The sequence below is a fragment of the Anomalospiza imberbis genome, chromosome 6 (assembly GCF_031753505.1).
Source record: "Anomalospiza imberbis isolate Cuckoo-Finch-1a 21T00152 chromosome 6, ASM3175350v1, whole genome shotgun sequence".
NCBI lineage: Eukaryota > Metazoa > Chordata > Aves > Passeriformes > Viduidae > Anomalospiza > Anomalospiza imberbis.
Window position 1 is genome coordinate 39,305,220 of NC_089686.1, and position 25,079 is coordinate 39,330,298.

At 45.4% G+C, this 25,079-nt stretch overlaps 1 protein-coding gene and 1 long non-coding RNA gene across 5 annotated transcripts in view; one reads left to right on the plus strand and one right to left on the minus strand.

The window, feature by feature from the left end:
- Positions 1-17,941, plus strand: LOC137475866 (uncharacterized). Of its 2 annotated transcripts, XR_011000101.1 has the most exons (3): positions 1-4,936; positions 17,192-17,373; positions 17,495-17,941. It is a non-coding gene; the product is annotated as an uncharacterized lncRNA (long non-coding RNA). The 2 variants fall into 2 exon arrangements; XR_011000100.1 differs by lacking the exon at positions 1-4,936 and having other exon boundaries at positions 16,982-17,373.
- PACSIN3 (protein kinase C and casein kinase substrate in neurons 3) overlaps positions 6,811-25,079 on the minus strand; it is a 24,072-nt gene continuing 5,803 nt past the window's right edge. The window contains exons 2-11 of one of the 3 annotated variants that reach the window (XM_068193654.1): positions 17,422-17,522; positions 16,830-16,986; positions 15,814-16,049; positions 15,260-15,415; positions 14,547-14,722; positions 13,624-13,744; positions 13,043-13,173; positions 12,323-12,388; positions 11,659-11,819; positions 6,811-10,078 (exon numbers count right to left, since the gene is read on the minus strand). In XM_068193654.1, coding sequence (XP_068049755.1) covers positions 9,963-10,078; positions 11,659-11,819; positions 12,323-12,388; positions 13,043-13,173; positions 13,624-13,744; positions 14,547-14,722; positions 15,260-15,415; positions 15,814-16,049; positions 16,830-16,986; positions 17,422-17,475 — 1,374 coding nt within the window. In that variant the 5' untranslated portion in view covers positions 17,476-17,522 and the 3' untranslated portion in view covers positions 6,811-9,962. Of the gene's footprint in view, positions 10,079-11,658; positions 11,820-12,322; positions 12,389-13,042; positions 13,174-13,623; positions 13,745-14,546; positions 14,723-15,259; positions 15,416-15,813; positions 16,050-16,829; positions 16,987-17,421; positions 17,561-25,079 lie in introns of those variants that run through there. The other 2 variants (XM_068193653.1, XM_068193655.1) reach the window with 2 other exon arrangements.

The following is a 25,079-nucleotide window of genomic DNA, read 5'->3' on the forward strand; positions in this document are numbered from 1 at the left end:
CCGTGAGCTCGGAGCGCTTACCGCGGTCCCACAGGTGCTGGGGAGCCCTGCTGGCTGTGCCCCAGGGCTGTGCTTTTGGGGCCGCTGCGGGCCTGGACCGAGAGAAGGGAGCTCTAGAATAGCTGTGGGTGCCTGCCGTGGGTCATCTGCTACCGGGAACAAACTCAGAGAAGCGTGTCAGGCATCACCTGCTCCAGCAGCCAGCCTCAGGGCACCGGGCCTGCTACACTGGCACAAATGAACGGTGGTTTGGAAATTATTTACAGAACCACAGCATGTCCTGAGTTGGAAAGCACCCGCATAGATCAATGAGTCCAACTCCTGGCCCTGCACAGGATATCCCTAAGAGTCACACCATGTGCCTGAGAGCATAGCCATAACGCTTCCTGAGCTCTGTCAAGCTGGTGCTGTGATCACTTCCCTGGGCAGCCTGTTCCAGTGCCCAGACACCCTCTGGGTGATGAACTCTTTTCTAATATCAAACCTAAATCTCTGCTGACAACTCTAGGCCTGACACTGGTCATTAAAGAGAATGATCAGGGCCTGCCCCTATGCTTCCCCTCGTGAGGGTATTGAAGACCACGGTGAGATTCCCTCAGTTTCCTCGAGGCTGAAAGACCAAGTGATTTCATGCACACCTGGTATGGCTTCCCCTTCAGACTCTTCTCCATCTTCATAGCCCTGATTTAAACAGGGCTCAAGATGGTATTACTTGGCTATGCAGTAAATCAAGGCATCACGAGGCAGTAATCAAGCTAGGGAAGTTGTTAGTTCAGAGCAAAAATGATGTCGTGGCCCTTATTACTGCTGTGTTATCTGCCTAAAAATAGTAGGATATTGGCTAGAAAGTAATTCGGTTATAATGCAAGAAAAATATAAAAATATGGTTGTGCTGTGAACTAGAAGTCAATGGCATTCATGCTTTATCAAACAAACAAAACAACAAAAAAGTGACTTCAGAGCAATGAGAGTTCAGGAGGATGAGAACAACAACAAAAGTTAATCAGTAGCATGGTACTACAGAGATGGGATGCATTGGGATTTCCTTACCTCTGAAAACAGGTTGCTCTGCAGCACCATCTTGTCACTAAAAGAAACTCTTAAATGTACTAATATCTGGACAAGACAACTTTCAGTTTAAACGTAAAGGCTTTCTTCACTCATTTCCATGGATGTTAAGGTAGACAATAGAATTCCTTGCAATGAGAACCTAGGACCCATGGTCTTGGGAAGATACATAAAGTATTGGGACATAGAGTTGCAATCAGGAGCAACAGAGTTTTTGAGGGGAAAAAAAAGCCCTGCAGAAAAACCCTTGCACATTTAGCAGGGTCTTGTGTTCTGGGAATCAGCAAATCTCCAACTATATGATCACAGTGAGGCCTGATATGGTAGGCACATGCAGTAAGAAGAGAGGCTTCTGGCTGATACATCTGATTGAAGCTGCTCTGAGATGAGTTTCTGAGCTGGGTAAGTGAAGCCTGATCTAGCCTGACAGAGCTCATTCTTGGCAGCAGTCTTGTCTTCAGTAGTCCCTGGTTTCTGTTGCTTTTATTCTACTACCTTAATGGTGCCTATATGCCATTTCTGGGATTACACTCACATGTGCTGGGGAAGCAGTGCAGGTAAAAGTAACTGATGGCATTTTTCTCACAGCTATTTTTAAACAAGTTGAGTTCCCTGATGCCATTCATGGTGCAGCTGTCCTGGCAGTCATACCAGGAGAGCTGATGTCAGGGTGCAGTAAGGGCTGGCTGCACACTAGGACAAGGAGAGCTGTGAGGGGCTGCTCCTGAGGCCAGCAGCCAGGGCCCTCATGGGGCATGGTCCATTCCCACAGTGCCTGACCACAGAGAGCCCGGCAGGCCTGGCATAGCATCTGGATTTCACCAAGAATTGAGTTAGCTGGACAAGCTCGTGGTGATGAGGTAACTTGCAGTCAAACTGGGTCAGGCTCAGGCCCAGTGACTGCCAGGTGTGGCAAGCCTGAGGTCAGGCTGGTAAACCAGCCTACAGGTTAAGATCAACAAAGCACAGCCAGAGACTATTACTCCTCTAATGTAGCTCAGACAGGGCCTAGGAACTCTGGGCTGAGCTTAAATGCAACGACACCCTCCCCAAACCCCATGGGCAGAGCCACAGGTGAGGCTGCTCTGGACAGTGAAGGTCTGTTAGTGCATTCAGGGCCCTGACAGGTGAAGCTGGAGAAGGGCAGGAGAGGGAGTCTCTGGTGCCAGGTTGTGTAAGCTGCATCTTGTGTAGAGGAGGAAGTTCAGATGATGAAAGTGCATTGGGAGTGTTCGTGTTCATGTTGGCTGGAGCTGCCTCAACCTGAGTTGCTTGCTCCTGCCCTGTCATCATCAGTTATGTGGTGCCACTCCCCTTCTCTGCTTGTTTTTTTCTTGTGTTTGGGAATGGGATGGGCATCAGTTAGCAGGCCGTGAGCAATTGTATTGTGCATCACTTGTTTTTCTTGGGTTTAATTCCTTTTTTCCTATTATTATATGTTACTTTGTTTCATTTGTTGAACTGTTGTTATCTCTACCCACCAATTTTATCTTTTTCCAATTCTCTTCCCCATCCCAGTGGGTGGTGTGGGGTGGGTGGAGTGAGCTGTGTGATGCTTGGATGCATGGTTAAATCACGACAGAGAGAAATGGCACATGCTCAGGAGGAGCCAAGGCAGCCTCAGAGGCCAGTAGGTCAGTGTCACACTTTGTCTCTGCTGGTCTGTGCTAGGAGACATGGGGAGATACAGTGCAAGATCCTCTCCTCCATGGAGGAAGCACGGTTTCCGTTCACTGCATTGTGTCCTCGGAACGCTTGCTACAGCAGGGTTGCTTCAGCTTCTCTACCTCAGCAGGGTCTCTTGCAGGCCTTCAAACCCAGGCTGGTTGCTCCAGATACTGGCAAGGCTGCTGATCCTGTCCATCAGTTTTGCATAAAAGCAGCAGGGAGAGCACGCTTCTGGTCTGAGAAATAATCAGTTTCTTTTTGTTGCCTTTGTCAGTACAGGAAAGACCTCCTGCTGCTGACTGTTCCCTGTGAATGAGTGCTGTCGCTGCACTGGTCTTGCTATTTCCTGCATCTGGTTTTTTTTTTTTTTTTCATCTCATGTGCTTTAGTGCTGAATTTCTGAGCTCCAAGCTGGCAGCCTGCTCTTTGGCTCTCAGCTTCCCTATCCATCTATATCCCAACATCTACAATGAGGCCTTGGCCAAAGAAGCAATTCCTAACCTAAATCTTTTTTTAATTTTTTTTTCCTCCTCTCTTACTAAGCAGTTCACAGACACTAACTAATCCACATGACTTCCCTTGGGAGTAGCCAGTAACTCTGGGAGAAATCTGTTCAGTATTTCAGGGCAGCCTGGCTATTTTCAGTAGTGGAAGGAGCAAACACAGCCACAAACGGAGAAGAGGAAAATCGAGTAGAAAGCATTCTCCTTCTCACTACAACAAGGGACAGGTTCTTACTACAACAAGGGAGCGGGTATGCTCCTTCCCAGCTGAAAGGGACAGTGTGTAAGAGGATGTTCCTAATTATCTGTGGTTTCAGGGATCATATGGAAAACTTTTCCTTGGGTTAGGTTAGGTTTCTGTCACGTCAGCAAAGTGCCCTGCCACATATTCACTTGGATTGATGCAAGGGAAGCAGCTGGCTGAGGGTTGTGGCTGACCAGGCTGCCAATGTGCTGGACTGGGTGTAATTAGTAGCTGCCTCCCAAGGGAAAAGTATAACACCAAGGCAGGCAGTCATGTCACTCACTGGCTCCATGCAATGCTTAAAGCAAGATCTAAGATAAGGAGCTAATACAGTATGTGTAGAGTGAATAAAGTTTACAACTTACACAGTTTTACTGCAGTCTTGCAAATGTTGAGGCTTGGAGAAAAGCCAGCAAATGTTGAAGGAACACATAATTTAAGGAACCCAACAAATAGGTAACTTGAGAGATATTGAGGAGTGTAGTCATGGATGGCTTGCTCTGATTTGGGGTTGTGTTGCAGCCAAAAGGTTGGTCCTGCTGCACGTGCTGTCCCTTGCACCCACTCTGGGAAGTGGCAACTCTGGGCTGAGTTGTGTCCTGAGCCCTGCTCAAGCAGCAATTGTCATTGCATTGCTGAGGTCATCTTGGGCTTGTGCAAGTGCTGCATAAGTAAGGCAAGGGCTAGAATTCTTGAAAGGGAGAAGAGAGGACTGTCCCTTTCAGCTGTGCCAGACAGCGTTGCTGGGCTGCCAGACAAAACTGCTGTGGTTTGATGGAAAGGGTGACGGGAGTGTAGAGCCAGGGCAGGAGTGTGCTGCTCCTGAGTAGTTGTTAAGTGAATGTCTGTTTGCATATACATGTGTATCTTCAGGCTTTTGTTACTCTATTTCCAATATTACAATTAAATGTTGATTTGCAAATGTCTGGTAATATCACCTCTGGCCTGTCAGGTGCTTTGGACCTGGGAAGCTTTAGATATACCCGTAAGTAGGGCTATGCTAGCTGATGTGGCCTGGGGTTTCCAGGATCTGAGGACTAGTTTTAGATCTTGCTGTGCTGGTCTGTTTGAAGATGTTACAGGTGTCCCTGCTGAAAGCAGGCTGTTTGGCAGGGAACAATCCCTCAAGTGATGGAAGACACACATCACACCACATGGAAGCAAGGTGAAAAACTGAGAAATTGGTAGACCCTGAGCTCCCTTCTTTCAAGGGCAGTTGACAGCACAGGCACTAACTTGTCTGAGGTCAGAACCAGCAGGGCTGTCCACCCATCAAACATGACTCTTCCAAATTTTCCAGTAGGTGTGTAATCTCTTCCCTGCAGATCACCCCACTCAGGAGTCTTCTAAATAAACTGAATCCCTCTAGTACAGGGACTAGTTGTCTGCAACCCCTTAAGCAGAAGACAGTGACCCATGAAAGAAAGGCAGGCAGAGCTGACCAGAAGACAAGGTAATAAGCAAGGCAAAATGAGAAAGCTCTTTTGAAAAAAAAAGGATTTTCAGAGTGGAATCGCCACTGTCTAACAGGCCACTAGGACTGAAGGATTTGGGTGCAGGGGGAGTAGGTAGCTTCAGCTCTGTAGGGGGCTGCAATATGTAGAGGGGATGCAGAGCCACTGGTGAAACAAACATCCATAGAATTATGGATACAGCATTCCTTAAGAACTGTCAGGCACTTCTGGGGAAGCCCTGAAGAGAATTTGAGAGAAAGGGCTACTGTGGTTACAGCTGGAGGCAGTGACTGGGTATCAGCCTCCTGCTGGAAGCAGGAACAATAGACTCAGGAAGGAGGTAGTGAAGTCAAAGGGGGAGAGTGGAGGACCTGGAAGAAGACTTCCAGCTGCTTGGACAGAAAAGGAAATGCAGGGAGGAAGGAACCACAGGATGTGTAACTAGGACCCAGTGAAAGTGCTGAAACTGAAGGAGAGCTTATGAACCCCCACACTAAGGGGGAAGAAATGCTGAGCACCACTACACTGCCTGTTGAGGTGTCTCAAGCTGCAGCTGTAATTGCCTTAAGCTGAGAGACTGACAAACCAGAAACCTCTGCAAGCAGGATTACTGAATTATGAAAAACAGCTGAAAGCAGCTGAGCTGATTTGGCCTGAAATTTAGTTTAGAAAAGTTCACTGGAGCTATGTTGCTTAGTCAAGATGTTCTAAAGATAACTAACCAGTTTCTTCCAGTTACAGAACCTACTTCACCCCCTGCTTCCCCTCCCTTTCAGCAAGGATTTGTTCACATCTCATATTAATCCTCTTTGATCTGCTAAGAACCTAGGTAGCTTGGTAAAGTCTCACTCCCTTGCAGCCCTGAGTTTTTCAGCTCCTTGTAGCCTGGACCTGGGCAGTGCTTCATCACATGGTTACAAGTTTTTTGTTTCTCCTTTTTTGGTTTTGGGTTGTTTTGGTGCAATGTCCCTTTGAAGATACTTTGCCTTGTATCATGCCACCTAACTATTCTTGTTTATTTTGCACAACCTTTGCTGCCAGCCTGCAGTTCCAACCACATTTCCATGGGTCAAGATAGGGTTTGTGGCACTGGCTTTGTCTCACGTTCAGCCCCTGATCTGTTAGCAGCTGGTCTCAGTGCAGTTACCCTAGAAATGGTCACCTACAGGTCTAAGTGAAGTGTTCAAGCCCATTTTGACTGCAACACCAGCTTTCTTCAAAAGCAGAAGGGATTTCTGCAGCCTGCTGTCCCTAAGTATAATGCCAGCAGCTCACGAATGCAAGGCAGCTCCAGTTCACACAGACCCTGCACTGCAGTTGGGGGAGCCTGCAGGAGACAACAAAGCTGAGCTCCACAGCCTCACAGCTGTGGCCTTGGGCTGGACCTGCAAACAGAGCAGGAGCAGAGGCACTGCAGGACAGTTTTTAACAGCACTGATGGGTCTCTCTGCAGGATTGCCACATACTCGCACCTGCCTCGGTGCTTAGTGCCAAGCTAAACAGCCACAAGGACACAGGGGATGGGAAGTGGGATGGAAAGTAAACTGAAGCAGCAATGGCCACAAGTTCCAGGCAGGGCTGTGGGAGTGCCACCCAGAGCTGAAGGCTGACCACAACTCAGCTGCCATCCCACAGCACAGCTGCCCCATGGGCTCTCTGACCCAGATTTTGCCTATAGGGCAAAACCATTACTGGGTTAGCCAAGCTCAGCTGCTACTTTGGGGAAATGGGTGTGATCTGTGACAGATAATCTTTCACTTCCTCTTCCTAGAAAATTCATCATCAACAGGAAATCCAAGCTTCCCATGATAGTTCCAAAATTCTTTTCCAGGAAGATGCCAGAACCAAATGAATTATCTGCTAACCACAGGTGTATGTGCTTTCCACAAGGAATGGCTTTATTAAAAAATAAAATATGACTAGATAATTATTCACTCTGTTGCCCATCAGGCACAGAGGTGCATTTGTATTTTTTTTACAAAAACCATGGGGGAAGAACAAGCTTTACTGGCCTTCTGGAATTCAGGCACAGCAATTAGTTTATGTATACATGTGTCTGTTCACACACAAAACTTCTGGCATGGCATGGAAGTTTCAACTAGAACCTTTGTGGTTAACAAACCTCATTTGCTTCTGTGGAAAACCAAGTATTCAGGCAGAGCTATTACTTTAATATAAGGTCATTAGATGCGGGTTGGTGTGGGTTTTTTTTCCTCCTTCTCTCCAGCTGGATCTTTACTACACAAGCTCTCTTTTACTAATCCAGATGGTTTTGAGGTATAGTCCAGCAATTTTTCATTCTCAATGTATTGTCTGCTGTCCATTACTTCAGCTCTTGGCAGGAATTTCTGATGGGCAAACAGTCCTTAGAGAATTCGTTCACATAAGATACAATATGTCACAATTTCTGGAAACCTTCAAGCAGCCCACTATAATCAGGTGGTCATGTTTTCCTAGGACAAACAAGTCGGTTCAGACTTTGTCCTGTGGAATTTCAGGTTGTTTGTACTGTAATCAGAAGTCCTGTTCACTGGACATTTCTGTCCTTTAGCATGTTATGGCCACACCTAGCTCCATCGCTAATTACAGCCTGACTAGAACTCAAAAGAGGCATTAAAAGGAAATTTTCCACGTCATCCTCTGTAGCTCCCCTCTACCATTTTTTTACCTGACATGAAAGTCTAGCATTAGTGTTTGAAATATGCAGGTTAATCAGGGAAACTTCAGTATTGTTTATAGGAATCTCAGGTCATTTTAGCACTGTTTTAGTCTCAGTTCTCTCAGAAGCCTGGCAGGCATGGCTCTCTTCATATTCGCATGTGCTAGGACAAAGGAGCAACAAATCATTCCATTGTGGGTCAGCAAGTGGAACACTTGCAATTACTGCACAACTCTAATTATATTTTTACTTGAGACACAGAACTGAAAGCAGACTGTATCTTTAAATAAATGCAAGTGCTTATATACCAACACCTCTAATTACGTGGCATAAGCTTAGAGACATCTTCAGATACTGAACCTAGAATACTCATTAAATTCATAGCTAAATCCAGGCATTTTTAATATCTGTTGCTTAGACATATAATTGCCATTTGGAAATACTTTCTTTTTTATTGAGAAATGACATAATAGACTTTGAGCAAAATGCTTTAGCCTTTTTCTTTTGGTTTGTACTTCTCTTCCCCATTCATGAAGTACATTGCTAGGGATATTTTCAAGCAAAGCTTTCCAACTGTAAATTTCTGTGGTCTCACAAAATCACTAAATAGCATTAGTCTCCTATCTCTTTGCCCATGGCAGACTACATTTCAAGGCATCCATATGCTGTAAAAGGTTAATTTCTGTTGTCAGCCAGGCAATGAGATGTTTGTGATAGTTTAATCTTCATAAATAAACAGTGTTTGAATATGTCTATCCCCTCCTCTGTTTCAGTCTACATTTTGGTTTACTAGCTGCTGTTAACACAATACATTTAATCCTGATGTTCACCCACGACTTCAGACTTTATGTGTAGCACCCTTTTTTCAAACAGCTCTGAAGCACTTCACCCAAGTGATTGGTGGAGGCTCGACTGAGTCTGGCTGAGCTAGGTCACTCACATCTGCTAGGCCAGAATAAGAATGTCACTACAGAAGGTTACTACAAACTCAAAATGCATTCCAGCAGCACTTTCAAGCAGATGTACTAGGTAAGCCATTTTTAAGCAACCGTTTGCTTGCCTTTGTTTCTCTTGACAATGGGAGCTTTTCCAGTTTTTTGTTCTCTCAAGCTCTTGGGCTTATCAGTTCCTGTGCTGGAATATGCAGAGCAGTAGGATCAGGATGCCAGGTCTTCCCAGCAGCCTCACAGGCTTTCAAAGGCAGGAGGACAGGTGACAGACATTTGATACATCCTCCCAGCTGAATGGCACTTAACAACTGGGCAGAAGTGCACTTGCAGCAATTCAGGACAAAAAGGGGAGTTATCCCTCTATAGATAATTTGTGCTAGCCAGCAGGCAACTTCCACAGTGCAACCCTCATCACAGTGCAGGGGTCTTTGGCAAAGCAGGGAGTGCACTTCTAGCCCTGTGTAAGTCAAGAAGATATTGGAAAGGAAAAAAAGAGGGTCTCTGCTGTGCACTAAGTGCTCTTGAAGAGAGGTGTAGCAAAAATAATCTAGATGCATTAAAAACCCCAACACACCCAAGTGAATTTAGGAATCCTAAGCAGAACAGCACTGGAACATGGCTATCATTTTGTTAAGAACAGCCTTCAGCATGTCTCAAATCCATTTTAGCTCAGGGAGCATTCAGTCAACTCCAACTTGCTGCACAACAGGTCTGTTCAGAACTCATTAGCCTGAACAGCCACACCATGCAAGACAGAAGCTTCTTTCTCCTGTGCCTCAGCTATACTATCATTCATTCCCGGGGTTATCTCAATAAAAATGAGGGCAGTGAAAATGGATGTTCAGGTTGTAGCTGTGTAACTTTTACCAGCTGCCTTATCAGGGAAGCAAACAAGCTTGCAGGTGAGGGACAACTTATAAAAGACATGGGAGAATAAAGAGCTTTCTGCCAGTCAGCTTGATGGAGCTAAAAAGGGGAAAGAATAGTAGAAGTTCCCTATTACCCTGCATATCAAAAATTCATTGAACAGGAAGCCTGGAGGCAGGGCAGACCTCAACACCAATGCACTATGGATGCATGTGCACTGAAGTCAGGGAACTATGCTTTCTCTCTTCTATAGAGCTCCCTGAAAACACTTACCTCCTTTCACTGAGTGCATGTCAAAAGGATCTGTTTCTTTCTGCACTCCTACACTACTGTAGTGCTCAGAAAAATCTTTATTCATCCTTGTTTATTTTTTAGAAAATCCCTACAGATTTAGATGTTTAAAATGAAGCATTAGTTACATGGAATATGTGCCTTTAAAGTCCAGAAACTGCTGGATATACTGCAAAGGTGGGTTGGGGCTAGGAGTGACCCAGTGACCTCTGCAGGAGATGCTGGTATGGCTGTGAGGCACTGGTGGGGCAGCAGCAATCATGATCCAACCTTCTCAACGTAATTAGCAGGATAGAGTCCAACTTGACCAGTGAGAAGTCGGCCCTTGCACCAGCCCTGTTCATCTTCCTCACTAATCTTCATTAGTTCTTCACCTAAAAGTAAGAACAGTCATTAGGAGGCAGTCTTGAGAAAGGCAGCATGGCATTTTTACCCACCTAAGATGACTTGATAAAAAACAAGACTATTGGTCTCAGTCATCACACTCTTCTCCCCTTATCAACACCCCTATCATACTGCAGTTTAATCAAAGCCAGAATCACTGATTCCTTCAGTATTTATACTCAGTACTATCACCTCGACCAAGGAACTTAAACAGACCTTCACTTCTATTCAGCATCAGAAATCTTTTGTGCCCTACAGTTCTGCCTGCTTTTCTCTCCCTAAGGAACATGCTTACAAACCAGAGTGATCAGACAGATCTGACACATTTTTTTCTTAGTGGTTCCTCTGATAGGCAAGTGGGAAGGAAATACAAGAAGCTGCTAAGCTCTGGCTGCTAGGACCCTAAATGCCTATTCCATGATGGAGTGTCTGGTTTGGCCAGTAAGGCATGAAATCAACTGATTTCTCAGACTGTGACCAGGAAAGACTTTTAACATTCCCACATCTACTTTGGGAAGGGGCAGAAAGATCCCCTCCTTGACCAGTAGAAGGTCTTACTTCTGCCAGAGAGGAGGTCTGACTGCATCAATAGGTACATCCCACATTGGCAGAGTCTCAGAAAGTCACTGCTGTTAAGCTGAAGCCTTAACGGTATGTGTTGCTCAGAGCAGATTCAAAAAGGAGATGACTACAGCTAACAAGTCATACCCCATTTCATCTCATCTGCTGAGTGGAAAGAAAGAACCAAATCAAGTTCTAGAGCACCCATACTGCAGGATATTTTAAAGCAACAAGTTAGCGTTAGGAAGTTTACTAGTATGGTAACACTGCAGCACAGATATCAGCCTCAGGCACAAGGCTCTGCTACTGAAGGACTTCAGTGACTTCCAGTGGGTGTGTTTTGGAGAGGTATAGCACAGAGATACCGTGTAAAACTCAAAACAAGCAAGATCAGAGACACTCCCAAGATCACAGTGTCCACTTGAAGATGAGAGAAGGGCACAGGCAAACTTAAACTTAATTAAAGGAAGAAAAGGAGACAGGTCTGTTTGCTCCAGTGCTCAATCCTCTGCTGCAAGCCAGGATCTCCATTCTTGAGATTCCCATTTTGAGCAACAGTTTGCATAGCTGTTTTTTGCCAGCTGACTTCTGCCTTCAGTAGTACATGTCAGTCAGGTGAGCTTCTCCCAAAATATCTATCTTCACATTATTTGAAAAGACAATCCAGAACACCCATGTGATTTTTGTATCAATGGTGCAAGGGAGAAACATTTAATAAAGGCTCAAGGCACAATTCAGCATAAATGCCCTAAGAAGAGGCAGGGGTCTGCTCTCCCTGTGCTCTGACCAAGGCCTAGACTCTTTCCATGCGGCCTCACTACCTTCTGGTCTAGAAAAAACTGGATTTCCTATTGTGTCATCCACCTCAAAGGAGCTGGCAGTGGTCAGACCAAGGGAAGAATAAATGTAATTTTTCAAGTGGACATGCAATTCTTACAGAGTGTTTCAATCATTCAGTGAGCCCAAGTGAGGACAGTGGAAGGTTAGTAAGAGATTAGTGCTTCTGTACCTGCTTTAAAGCTCAGCTCATCAGCCTCCTGTCCTGTGTAATCATAGAGCGCTCGTACCCGTACACCTGGTACCTTTAGGTCTTCCTCATGCCCATTGGCATCCAGGCACTTCTTGGGAGTGTCCTCATCTGACCACTCCGAAATGTCTTCTTTCCCTCCGCTGTGTGTGGAAGGCAAGAGGGGACAAGACGGTTGTTAGTAGATTGATCTTTCACCAACCTCCTCCTGAATCATGCACCACCCTGACTCCCCCTGAGACTGCTCTGCTATAGGACAGGGTGCAAGAGGCCCAAAAGTCAAGCGAGGGCGAACAGGGAAGAGATTCCAGGGGACAGGAGATTTTGTTGAAAGCACCCCAGCATTGGAACCCTGAGAGCCAGGAGAATAACTCACTCTCAAAGTACTTTTACACAGACACACTCTTCATGACCTCCTACTCTAGCAGATCTTCTCATACAAGGAAGGCCAGTCCTAACTGGAGAGCCCAGCTGCATCCAGAGTTATTCCAGCCAAGAATAAGACAGAGAGGAAAAGCTGCGTTTTGCATCCTGATGAGATGTCTGGAATTATGTTTTCCAAGTCAGGGACAAGAGAAGAGGGGAAGAGCAGCAGAAGACAGACACCTGGAACCCAAAAAACCCAGAGGCTATGTTCCATACTAACTTTACATGGGTTGGTGCCTTCAGGGTGTCATAGAAGAAGCTGTTCTGCTCCTCTTGATAGGAAAACCTGTAGATTGGCAAATAGGGCCCTGAATCCAATTGACTGTGAAATACAGTAGTGGCCTTGAAAAATCTCTATATCCCCATTCTCTGCTCAGTTCACTTTGGCCAGAGTCTACCTTTTAAAGCAGGACAGCTACTGGAAAAGAATTTCTCCCTGTTCTCCCAGCTTGCTTCCTGGTAAGTGAAGCAGCTATACCCAAACTTGTCAGGTACTACTCAGCACCATACCAGGGAAAAACAGTAAGAATTTGTTACTTTCATTTAGGAAACCACACAAGCCCCAACTCTTCTCACCCTGTCTGGGAGGAAGAACTGGGGAAATGCATGCCAGAATCAGATAGCACTAGTCAGACTGGGCTAGATCTTGTCACTAGAAGGATCTTTACCAGGAAGGCACTTTGTGAGGCAGAATGTTCTTGACAAAAAAAAAAAAAAAAATCCCAGAAAACCCCTAAAAGCCCAGCAAAACAAACCCAAAACCAAACAGCTACCCTAAATGGCATTTTCTACATGGCCTTTTCCAGAGTGCCACAGGTAAGGCCATGGGCAAGAGACAGGAAATTAAGGAAGAGATTACTCTTATCAATCCAACTCATTCATGATCCTAGGCAGGACTGTACTTTTCCTAACCTGATGTATCCCAGAATTCAGCTTTTACCTTGTCTGCAGAGGGGTCTGTGAGACAACACCATCTCGCGTAGGCAAAATGCTGGTCAGTGTGACATCATCAGCCATCTTGCCACTCTTCTCCTTCTTGGTGATTTGCCTCTGTGTTTCAAGGGACCATTCCTGTCCAGAGAAAACCAGTAATACCATCAAAGCCACTCAGATAGAAAAGCTCTGTGTATCTTTTCTGCCCAATATAGAAAAGAAGACCAGGTTGTACTTCAGTAGCAGCTGAACTGATCAGCTCAATAGCCTTGCTGGTATAGCAGGCTCGTTTCTGTTGAATCCCAAGGTGCAACAAGAGAGGCTGTGAGAAAATCATCACAGAAAGCTGACCCACAGCCCTGAGCACCACCTCCTGTTCTCTGACCTTGCAGCTGGATTGCTGGAATATAGCTTGGCAGCCCCTTTGGACAGCAGACAGTTCGCAACACAACCATTTCAGAAAAGACCAACATCCTGAGCTTGCTGAGCAAAGACATGGTCTTTCCAACACAAGACTAGTAATCGCCAATTAGCTGAGCAGCTAATTGTTTGGAAATAGCATTAACACACTCTAGAATGCTACCCCACCTCAAACTGAGGCCAATTCATCGCCATGCCCGGTCCATGAGTGTTGCGCCACCACTTCAGGTCCTCCTGGTTGTCTGCAGCCATGATGACTTGGTGGAGATCCCGATACAATGCATGAAAGCTACAACCAGAACAGACAGAACCACCAGTAATCAAAGCCCTCAGCAGTTTCCCAAAAGCCAAGTAGGAAGGAAGAGATTAACCTCATGCACAATTGTATCCTCAATCCCACAGGATTAAGGATGCTAGAGCACCACCTATTCAGCCCTAGGAAAACACAGCCTCCCTTACTGGACAGTCAGCCTGGCAAACGGGACAGGCTTGTTTGGTGTGGCAGTGCCTAACAAGTGCCAGCGCAGCTCATTAAGTGAGCACTGAAATAACTTGGCACATTCTTGCACATGGACAGGGAGGTGGCTCAGATTTATTGCCTCTACCATAAAAGCGGCACAGAAGATTTTTGGCTGCACCTGTTACCCCTGTGTAACCTCTGCTCAGGGCAACTCATGGCCTTACAGGCATTACTTCACAAAAGTCTCTCTACTAAGGGCAAAATAGGTGGAATAACCATCAATACTAGAAGGCAACAGAGCTACTATATTCCTTAGCCTGGGATTACATATAGCAACATGAGGCTTTTCATAGGATAGAAGTACACACACAGGACAGTACTGGAGAGTAGTGAAAAAGGAAGGGTTCAAAGGCAGAAAATCCTCTCTGGGGAGCTTGGCACTGCCTACAATCACAGACCCCAGCACTAGTCACTCTAAAGAGACCAAATGTCAGTTCTAATATATACTTGAAAGGGGAAGAAGCAAGATCTGGCTGATGCCAGCAGCTTTCAGAAACACCAGAACTGTACCCCTCACCAGAGCCTAAGCACTTCAGGCTGGCAGAATTCCCCTCTGCATCAGGGTCAGTACCTTTCACTGGTGGAGAGGTTGAGATGCTGGTGCAGATTCAGAAGCATCTCCTTAAAGAAGCACAATCGCTTGCGCTCTGCCTCCTGACAGCCCTCAAACACTTGCTCCATGTCCTCCATGTAGCGGGGATTGTAGCGATTCAATTCTTCCAGCATCTTCTCATACTGATCCTTGCACTGTAGCAGGAACACAGCAGTGGTGAGATGTGTTGCCCTGATGGCAAACAAGTAACAACCCTCCCTACTCTGGTTTGGGATTGATAATTTTTTCCCTGCACTGCTGAACAAATGCACCAAAGAAATAAGAAATACCACAGCTGATGTACCAGTCCATTGCTCTCCTAATATTCTTGCAAGTTTCCGGTTCTTCCTTACTACTGCCTTTTATACAGGACCTTCCATACTTTCCCTCTTGTGGACAATTTATTTTTGGTAGCCAAGTCTTCAGCTCTACAGGTTCCACTCCCTGCACCAAATCCCCTACACTTTTTCCCTTTATTTTAAATGTATTTATAAATTAGGATCTTGCCTAACTCCAAAGACCAAGATCTTATTTACTGAAGTCTCAGTCTAGCTCACTAAAACCTCAGATGATGGGATTTCTCATCTTCTTACAGGCTTCAGCTGAATCATTTCCCTGAGGGACATTACCATCAATGCTTTTTCTTTGAAAGGAGTACCCTTGTGACCCCCATCCATACAACACACACACACCTTCTCAGCCTCCTGAGTGCACTTCTCTACACGCTCCTGCAACTTGCGCATCTGCTCCTGTGAGACAGACGAGTCTGCCTTGGCATGGTTCTCCCTTGTATGGGCCGTTTTCTCCTCCTTCCGGGCTGCATGATAGTTTTTCTTAGAAGTCTCCACCTGCAGGAGAAGGGATGCAGAAAAAGCTATGATCCTGCCCACATTGATCCTCCAACACTCAGAGGAGGCATGTTAATATTTGTTAGAGTCTGCAGCAACCTAACAGGAATGCCAGTTCAGCATTTAGTAAACAATGCTTCAGTGGGAAGTGGTACCTTCAAATGATCTCTTTTTCAGTGTTCACCTGCTGTGCAGGAATACAAAACCTCTTACCAAAGTCTTCCCATATGGGAAGGAAGTTATAAAACCATAAGAACATGAGATCCTCAAGAGACCCATCCCTCTCTGGGAATTCTCTGTTACTCTGGCTAACCTAGTTTGTTTGCCCAGTGGCTCTTGAAATCAGGCAGCCAGCTCAACTACCCTTATCTCTCTTTCCCCATTCACACTTTGCTTACATCTTTCATCTTCTTCACCCAGGGTTTCTGGGCCTTGCGGAACCCATCCTCTGCGTCCTTTGTTTCCTTGAAGCCTCCAATCATCTGCTTGTGGTAGGCCTCCTTTTGCCAGGCCTTGATCTTATCTGAATCTTCACCAGCCAGGTGGTTCCGGACAGCCAGGTGAATTTCACTCAGTTTGTCTGCAGCTGTCAGGAAGGCATGCCAGGCCTTTTCCAGAGTACCATACTGCGGACCTGCACGAACAAGCACCAGAGAGGCTCTTATACCTACTGTCCATAGAAGGGAATGCAGATTCTTTTCCTCTTACATACATCTACCAGTATGGAGTCTAACTCTGCCCCATCAAACAAGTCAGCACTGACTGGTCTCCACAGTTCCACCAGGCAGCATCTAGACTGGCTGTTAGAGCTGGATGAGATGGGCATTTCTTTGGGCAGCTTCAACAGTCCCAGACAGTGCCTACTAGGAGAAGGTTTTTGTAGAAAATTCGCTTCCCAAATCTGGCTTAGGCTTCAGAGCAGAGAGCAACATTAATTCATGACTGAAGCTAGGTTTCTGCTCCACAAACCAGCAGGTCCTTTGGGACATCTGTCCTATTGTTTCCTGTTACTTTGTGAGACACTATGAGTTTGAGCACACTGGCACTAAATCATGGTATTAGTAGTTATTCTCAGACTGGAGAAGACAGCTAAGCCATCCTTAAAGAGGGGTATCTCCAGCTTGATTTAAGACATGGACTGCCCAAGGACTTGCCAAACTAAGCATAAAGTTTTGTTTTGTTTTTTTTTTTTAATAACCATGCACATGACAAGAGAACACATCTCCAAGTGAACCAGAGGACTGACTACAAGAACAGGCAAATACACAACAAAGACACCCAAGAAAGTTACCCCCTTCCTGGGGAGGGGAAGCCTGTCCCTCAAGGAAACAGTGTCACCTCAGTAAGAGATAGCACTCAAAGAGGGGAGTGCAATGATTGCGTCCTGTTCCCAAGTCCGATATGCCAACTTTACCTCTCTCCACATTGGTCCTCCACTTACGGGACCATTCTGTTAGCTGCTGGGCATAGTTCTTCTCTATCTTTGCTCGCTCCTGGAAGCAGGAGATAAGGTCATTGCAGAGCCGGTAGCCGTCATCCACACGTTTCACTGTCCGCTTGTAGTTTCCAGCCTGAAATGTCATACAACATGATTGTTTATACTGTACTGACTTTCACATTCTTTCAGTACAGACAAGAGCAGGCCCATCATTGCACAGGGAGGAAACATGGGCCCTTCTGAAATCAGCATCTGGGCTAAGACCCTCCTCTGGCAGTCTCAGGCAGATATAGCACTGGAGGGAAGAAGCTGAGATGCTTTGCTTGCTTCTCTCACAGCTCAGCTCAATGTCAGCTGAATAAGGAACTCTCATTCCACAGCATCTATGGAAGAAAGACTCACTACTCCCTGCAGTAACACACAGCATGGCACTGAACCTTCCCACAGCTTCTCCCTTCCACTCCTCAAGGGCAACATGTCACCACAGACCTGGAACTCAACCCAATTTCTCCAGTGGGTGGTAAGATGACACTCCTACCTCCCTCACACTCCAATTATCCTTCCTTACCTCCCAGAAACTGCCCCCAGGAGCCTCCCCGCCAGCATCATCTTCTGATGACATCACTCTCTTTTTCTTGCAGCAGAGAATGTTTGCAGATTTCAGTTAACCTGAGAAGAGAGAAAAGTGATTTCCATCATAGCACTGGCTGAGCCTTTGCAGACAGCATAGTTCATGACTCTTGGAGCTGGAGGAGCCCAACTTGCTGCCCAGCAGTCAAGTATTGTCATCAGTGCTCCTCTAGCTGCAGATGGCAAGGTCCCGCAGAAATGCCCAGGGCTGAACCAGCCTCCTCCCCTCCTGCAGACAAGAGGCCTCCTTGGTAGGCCTGTAACACATTGGGAAAGGATGTTGCAGAAGACAATCTTGCCAAACTTTGGCTGTGCAGATATTGGACATGCTCATGAATCCAACACTCTTCAGCAGCACCAAATACTTCTGCAAAGGTTCTGTTCTTAAACAAGCCCTCAAGAGGGTAACAGAAACTGAGGTAGCTAAAGCTATTTAAAATCTGCCTTGAAAGACTTTATTTTAAGTCTTTTGTCAATGGAGATGACTCCAGCTTCCCAGTATGACTCAGGATTACAACAACTGACTGGGGAAAACAAGGCTGAATAGTCAGCAGGCAGGCATGTCTTGAATGGGGAGGAGCCCCATAAGCTGCCCACCAGCTGAACTGTGCTGGAGCAGAAATAGAGAAATGTGCTGGGGCATACCCAGCCAAACGGCAGCGCAGCACATGTGCCTGTTACCCAGCAGCACTGCTTCCCTAGAAACATCCCTGCACAGCTGCTCTTTTCACTACACCCACTGCATTAGGCTCAAAATCTAGACCAGAAGGTAAAAGGTTCCTCTCATTCTCTGCTGTCTCAAAACTTTTGCCCATTCCCCTGTGTTAGCCTGCACTGCCAGTTTGTTCCTGATGTGGTACAAAGCCATGAATTCCTTGGGGAGAGTTCAGGGTTGTTCTTGTGCAAGAATGAGAGAAGGAGTAACAGGACCCAAGCCCAGTCCTTTTCAGACATGCCCAGGTTAATGCATGGCCTTTGCTGCCACTTCTCCTCTTGCACATTCCTAGTTATAAAAAGCTTCCCTCACACCCCAGAGTGGTATCCGCTCATTCTGCCAGCCCACAGAGCACACAGCAGAGAAGAACAGGTCAAGAGTCCACATCTCCCACCTCATACAAATCCTTCTTGGTGGCATGAGCTGCACAGTGAAGCGCCCCAACCCAAACTTCAGGAATTTCTGACATTTGACTGTTTGCCCAGTGTCATCCCATGGCATGTGTCAGAAGTATATTAATGCTGTTCTTCTGGCCTTCTTCAGAAGGCTGGAAATGCTGAATTCCAGTCACTGAAGCAAGTTGTTAAATGGGATATGACATTCAGGTACACAAACCTTGAAAAATTAATTCCTCCACCATGCCACCAGCTGTCCCTGCCCTCCCTTCCCCACCATTTGTCATCTGACTGCAAAGCCATCTTACAGCCTCCAGGGCATGCAACTCTACTCCTGGCCCCAGTAACTGCATACCTGAAAGCTGGAAGCGAGGTGCCACAGGGGAGCAGTGGGAAGCTGGCAAGTGTGTCTCAGGCTCTTCAGACTCTGAAAAAAGACTGGAGGAGACAGAGATGGACAGACGGTCAGACACTCCTTTGCAGGGATGATGCCTGTTCTGATGCATACAAAGGGGTGTCCGTTTTCTACCAGCTACTTAGGAGGGGCACTCTCTGATATAGCAGCTGCACCCACTGTGCCTCCCGAGATGCCATGTTCCAGCACGTAGGAGAGATGCCAAATCCTTGTGTCACAAGATCTAGCCCCAGAGAGAGTTAAAATAGAAACACTGGGGTGGCTGACAGCACTGTGCAGGAAAGGTAGCATCACAACAGCTGAGCACAGGGAACAGCTTGGGCCAGAAAGGCCTAAAATAAGCACACAGGCACCCCACATGGGGCCTGGTCCCCCTCACTGGACAGTGTCCAGTTTAGCAAACCCCACCGCCTTCATGCCCTTGCTGCATATGCTCCAGTCTCTTTTAACTAAAGACGAAGATCTATACACAAGTCAAAGACCTTGATAACTCTACATAAAGAAAAAAAGAAAAAGCCACCAAAACTCACCAGAATTCATATTCTGGTCTACAGTCCCTTTAGTACAAGAGCACCTAGCACTGCACTGGTAGGATGTGGCCCTCTAGAAGGAGAGCTTTTTTGTCCCTTGCTTCTGTAAGCTGTTGCAATCACATTCTCAGAAATACTTCATTTTGCTATATGGTAATGGTCAGGTAATGGTCATCAGCTTTCCACAGAGCAAAGAAGTAAAAGGTCTGCAGAGGCTAAGAGAAGCCAGGGCAGAATAAGACATTTTTGTTTATCTCAGCTTTACATCCCCAGGGATTTACCTCAATCTAAAAAGTTTATTTTTTTAAAAAAACCCCAGACAAAAATAACAAAAACCTCAACTATAGACAAGCAAAAAAGAAAAATCCCTTCTCAGTCACCAGTATGCACTCAGCTGAGGCTGGACGGTTAGGGCAGCTGAGAGTAGAAACTGCAAAACATGGAAGTGGGATTTTTAGCCAGATGATATGACCATTTTTGAGAAGAAATGAAAGAAGATAGGAAATGAGAAGGAAGGAAAGAAAAGCAGACTGGGTTATTACAAGATAATGACTTTTGGTGAGGAAGGGGAAGGCAAGAGGTTGAGGGGGAAGAGGCATCCAGGTCACTGAATAAAAGGTTAAGGCTTCCCAGTAGTCCTCAATAAAACCAGACTAAACATTCCTGAAAATTCTATGATTAAAAAAAACTTTGTGAAGGTATGTAAAGGTGTATTTAAAACTCATCCTTTCCTTCTTTCTCCTGATGAAGACATAGATCAATTATGCATGACAAATGAATGCTGTATCACTTTTTCCACGCTACTCCCCCATCCCCACTTTATCAGGAAGCAATGAATCACAAACATGCCTTCCATCTCTGGTTTCCAATTCAGGCTGACTACATGGTACTAGAATTTAGGGCGTAAATGTGGAAAGCTGTTGTATGGCAGTGTATGCTTGTTCATTTGAGGGACAGTCAGGCTAAGCAAACATCCCAAACCCTAAATCCTTTCTTTCTGCATTTTCCATGTTAGAATTTGAGTCACATCTGCTTGCTTTCTCAGGAGTCACCAACTCAAATAACCAGATTTACTATCACTAACTGGCTCTGAAATATAATAGTAGCTGTGCTGGATCAGACTAAGGTTTATCATGGCCTCACAGCCTTTCTAGACAGCAGCCAAAAGGAGATACTTTCCCTCACTTTGACTACAGAGCAAGCATACATGATGCCTCCCTGCATGCTCTCCAAGCCTCTAACCACTTGCTGACAGGAACTTCCCTGAGCTGGATGTGCCACCTATGAATGAGCACTCAACAGATTTCTCTTCATTAATTTATTCAATCTGCTTTTGAATTCATATGATTTCTCAGCAGCTGTAATATCATGTGGCAAAGTATGCCACAGCTTAAGGCTTTACTATAGTCATCAGCACAGTAGCTGGGGGGGAAATACAGTGAAGTGGTATAATATTTCTACAGGCTAATCTCCATGACCTGAGTAAGCAGTCAGTTGAGTACATATTTCCATAGCAGTTGTATAGCCTTTATAAAAATCCAAAAAATCCAGCTTGGTAGAAGCAAAAAGGTCAAAGAACAAGAACGACCCCTTCCTGCTGGGCTTTTTCTGGACTTTACATACTTCGTGAGCCCATGTCAGTCAGCAGATCAAAGTGGATCTGCATGCAGACATAGGGAAGGTACTTAGTACTGCCCAGAGGGGCTGAAAAGAACAGCTGCTGCTGTCACCCTGAGCGTGCCCTAGACTAGCAAGTAGATTGCCAATCCACCCCTTCATGCCAATCTATTCCTGAAATACCACATGGTATGAGCCACTAAGTGTTTGAGACCAGGGAAAACCCAAGTTTGACGGGAAAGGTAAATATATGTGCCAAAGCCTGGACGTTGTTTTACAGCAAAATAAAGATGACAGGGATACCTCATGGACAGCCTGGTTTAGCAAGAGCCACCAAATGATTCAGGAGGGCCAGCAGAGCCTGTACAGTATGAGCAATGTAGCTGGAGTTATATTGGATCGGCTAGAGTTTTATGTGGGCCAGTACTACATACAAGACTCCTCCTGATGCCACTGCCACCTCTGCTAAGAGAAGGCTATCTAGCAAATCATATTTGCAGAGCAAAGGAATGTTTATGCCACCTTCCTTTATTTATCAGCTCTCACAGTTAAGAGCTACTTAAGACCTCACAGCAGCTCCTGCAAGAGGAGATCTCTGAAGAAGAGGAAAAGAGTGACTACACTGTTATTAATTTCACACCTCCAGAGGATTGCAGAAAAAGGAATCACAGACATCACTACGACCAGCAATATCAGACAATCGGAACCATGCAAATGGCAGCTACAACTATTTCAGCTTGCTGTGTTAGAAAAGATACCTCCCTTCTTCTCCCACATACCTGCTCTCACTTAGGAGCCAACATAAATTTTAGGCCACACCTGCTATCAACTCCCTGTTATCAAAAAAATGCTTCTTGTTCTTTAGCTGCAGAAAGATGGAATGGCTCATGACTGTCTCACTGGTACTGAGCTCCACTCAGGAAAATATCCGAGGGCTCATTGTGGTAGAGATGTTTCTACCTTTAAGCCATGTTGTTATTCACACTCGTGATCCAATCAGGGAGGTGTTTCAGACCACAGATCCCTGTCCTCAGACCAAGGTGTCAGGCTAAAACATTCCCTTTCAAAAACATGTGAAACCCATTATGCATTGTAGGGTGTCCCTTGTTGCTTCATGCTTTCACAGCATCTGTGCAACAGGGTCCTGATCCACAAAGAAAACTTCTAGATCCAAAAGTAGTAATAGTTCTTGTCTATTGAAAGCTTTCCCTTAGGCAGGTAAACCACAGAAATTCTCTTCCATCCATACCACATTCCAATACTTCCAGCCTCCAAATGCCCAAGGCACCACTTTATGCACTGCTTGACTGCCTCCTGAGAATCCTTATGAGCAACTGTTTTCCTAAGTTCCTCAAGATCTCTGAACTCTACAAAGGCTCAAAGGGCTGCAGCCCTGCAGGAATTCATCCACACAAACAAAGTTTGTATATTGCACCAGACAAGGCCTTCTGCCCAACTCCTCTTCCCTTTCCCAGCTACAACAGCAAATGCTGGATACAGACACATGTAGGAACAAATTGAGTTACATTTATCTAGTAAGTGAGGCTTTGGTGAAGACAAATTTTTATTGTGGATCAATTTTTATATAGGTGCTAAAGCCAAGCTAAGTAAAAGTTTTAATCAGTAATAGGTTGCTACTAACTAATCTCCACCTCAAGACAACTACCACCAGAAAACAGGAATTTGATATTTTCTGCAACCAATTTGTTTGATTCCCCAGTCATTTTTCTGTACAGCACAGTGGTCAAGGCATTCTTTTCCCTCCAAAAACACTAGCACTCTGGTATAGGTTGCAGATAAATGTTTCAATCTGAACAATCCAATTACACAAAAAGATGGCAGCCCCCCTTCCCTTACAGAACGACAAGCATGAAGTCCCTTTTTTTTTTCCTTCTAACTTGTCAGAATTAAACTAGAGAGCTGAAGCCAGGAGCTTCACTCACATCACTCCAGCAGCATAACAAACTTGATTGCTGTTGGTACAGCAGAGCTAGGAAGGTCCTCAACAGAGAGAATGAAACGGGACATGGGACAGGGTGTCCTTTCCAGACTCCCCAGCTCTGGAACTGCACATCCAATAGCTCTGCACCAGTAACTGGGATGATGTCCAGTAATGTGCTCTCCACTGCCGTTATGTAGGAGGTCTGGTGTTTATAGGCATACTCACCTTTCTGAAGAGGGGACAGTTCTTGTCTACTGCTAGAAAGAATGCCAAATAACACAAAGATCCCCCAAAACTTCCCTTAGAGGTATTTATCTTATTGCAGTGTCATACCCTCAGCAGTCACCTGACTGGGAAAGGGACTAAGCCAGTGTTTCCCAGCCTCTCCCCAAGGACTGAAGCCTGCCAGGGCTGTCTAATACAGTTTCAAGCAAGATTTCAGCTCATTTCTCCAGACAGGGAAAGGTCAGAGAGACACCAGGCAGAACAGTAACTACACACAGAGGTCACTTCAGCTCTGTGCAAGCCTGTAACAGAAACCCATCTCCCAGCCCATGATTTTCTAGAGATCATGTGGCTGTCCACTAGCAAAATTCTCAATGATTATACCAAAGTACTAAAACACAGACAAGACTGAAGGGCTGACCCCCTGAGTCCTGACCACAGCTTCTTTAGCTTAGTCTTCACATTCAGATCAAGTTAATGTACCGATGACAGACATTCCCCATATGCCACCCCAAGCTGTTTTCAAAGTGTTCATGCAGAACTCCATCCTTTCTACTATTAGCTATTCCCTGTCAGCAGCCAAGGCTACAGGACAGGCTTCTACTAATACACTGCTGCTGATCTAGGGGTTATGATTCCTGGCTGACATAGCTTTACCAGACAGAAACTGTTTTACCAAGAAAAGAAAAAAAATCTGCTTTTATTTCCAATATGCTGTCAAAGATCTATTCTGGTTAACATGACAGTATGAGACAATGCTAATGAAGGAATGTAGTGGGCTATCAAGGTACATGTTACATTTTCTTCACAGTTGTTCTTTCTATTAAAAAAAAATTACAATCTCAAATACAGAGCTGAAGGAGGGAAAAAAGCCAGTGCCAAACCATTGTGTACCATACGCACAAAGGGCAATAGGCTATGCTCATTTTCATTCAAAATGGTTGCTGGAATAGTTTATACATGTATGTTGTGTCAATGTGTTTAGCAGCTGCAGCTGACAGCTTAGTAAGAAGCCACACACACAAGTTACCAAGAACAGCACTACCCTAGCTGCTTTCTTAGACCTATGAACAGCATCATTCCCGTTCCACTCCTTAAGTCACAGCATGCCCACTTTCTAGCTCTCACACTCTGTCTTACCACTCTCTCAGGGCAAGGTATTAACCCAGGCAGATATGGAGAACCTGTAATTGCTACTGTCCCATTCCCTGACCTCTTCATTTGTTTGCTTCTATGCTGGATATTTCCCAGGGTACTTCCCACCCTGCTGCATCAGTCTCTGCAAGCAAACACCAACCACATGCACATCCCATCTTTTCATCAGATGGGACCCCAAACAACTGAAAGTTCTTTCTTCCTAAATCACTGAAAAACAGGTGTTTAAAGCTCTAGTCAAAGCTAGTATATCCCTCCTCAGCAGTCTCAATCCACACTGAATGCAAACATTTTCCAGGATTTAATCTACATCTTACCTGGTAATGTTTTTTTTCTGCACATAGTAACTGGTAAGATCAATAGTCCATTTTGTAACACAGCTGCCTGGAACTTAGTAAAGATAAGTTATTGTAGTAGCAGGTTGGACCAGTCTATCCTCTCCAACTAGGCTTGGAGTAAGAAGTTTGGTTTGTTTGGATCTTTATGTGAACAACACTGATCCAAACAGAATAAATGCCCTGGACTCATCTAACCCTGAGTAAAGAAGGCAGAAATAATGGGAAGTGGTGATCAGGGTTGTTTCCTGTGGTTGTGGATGGGGA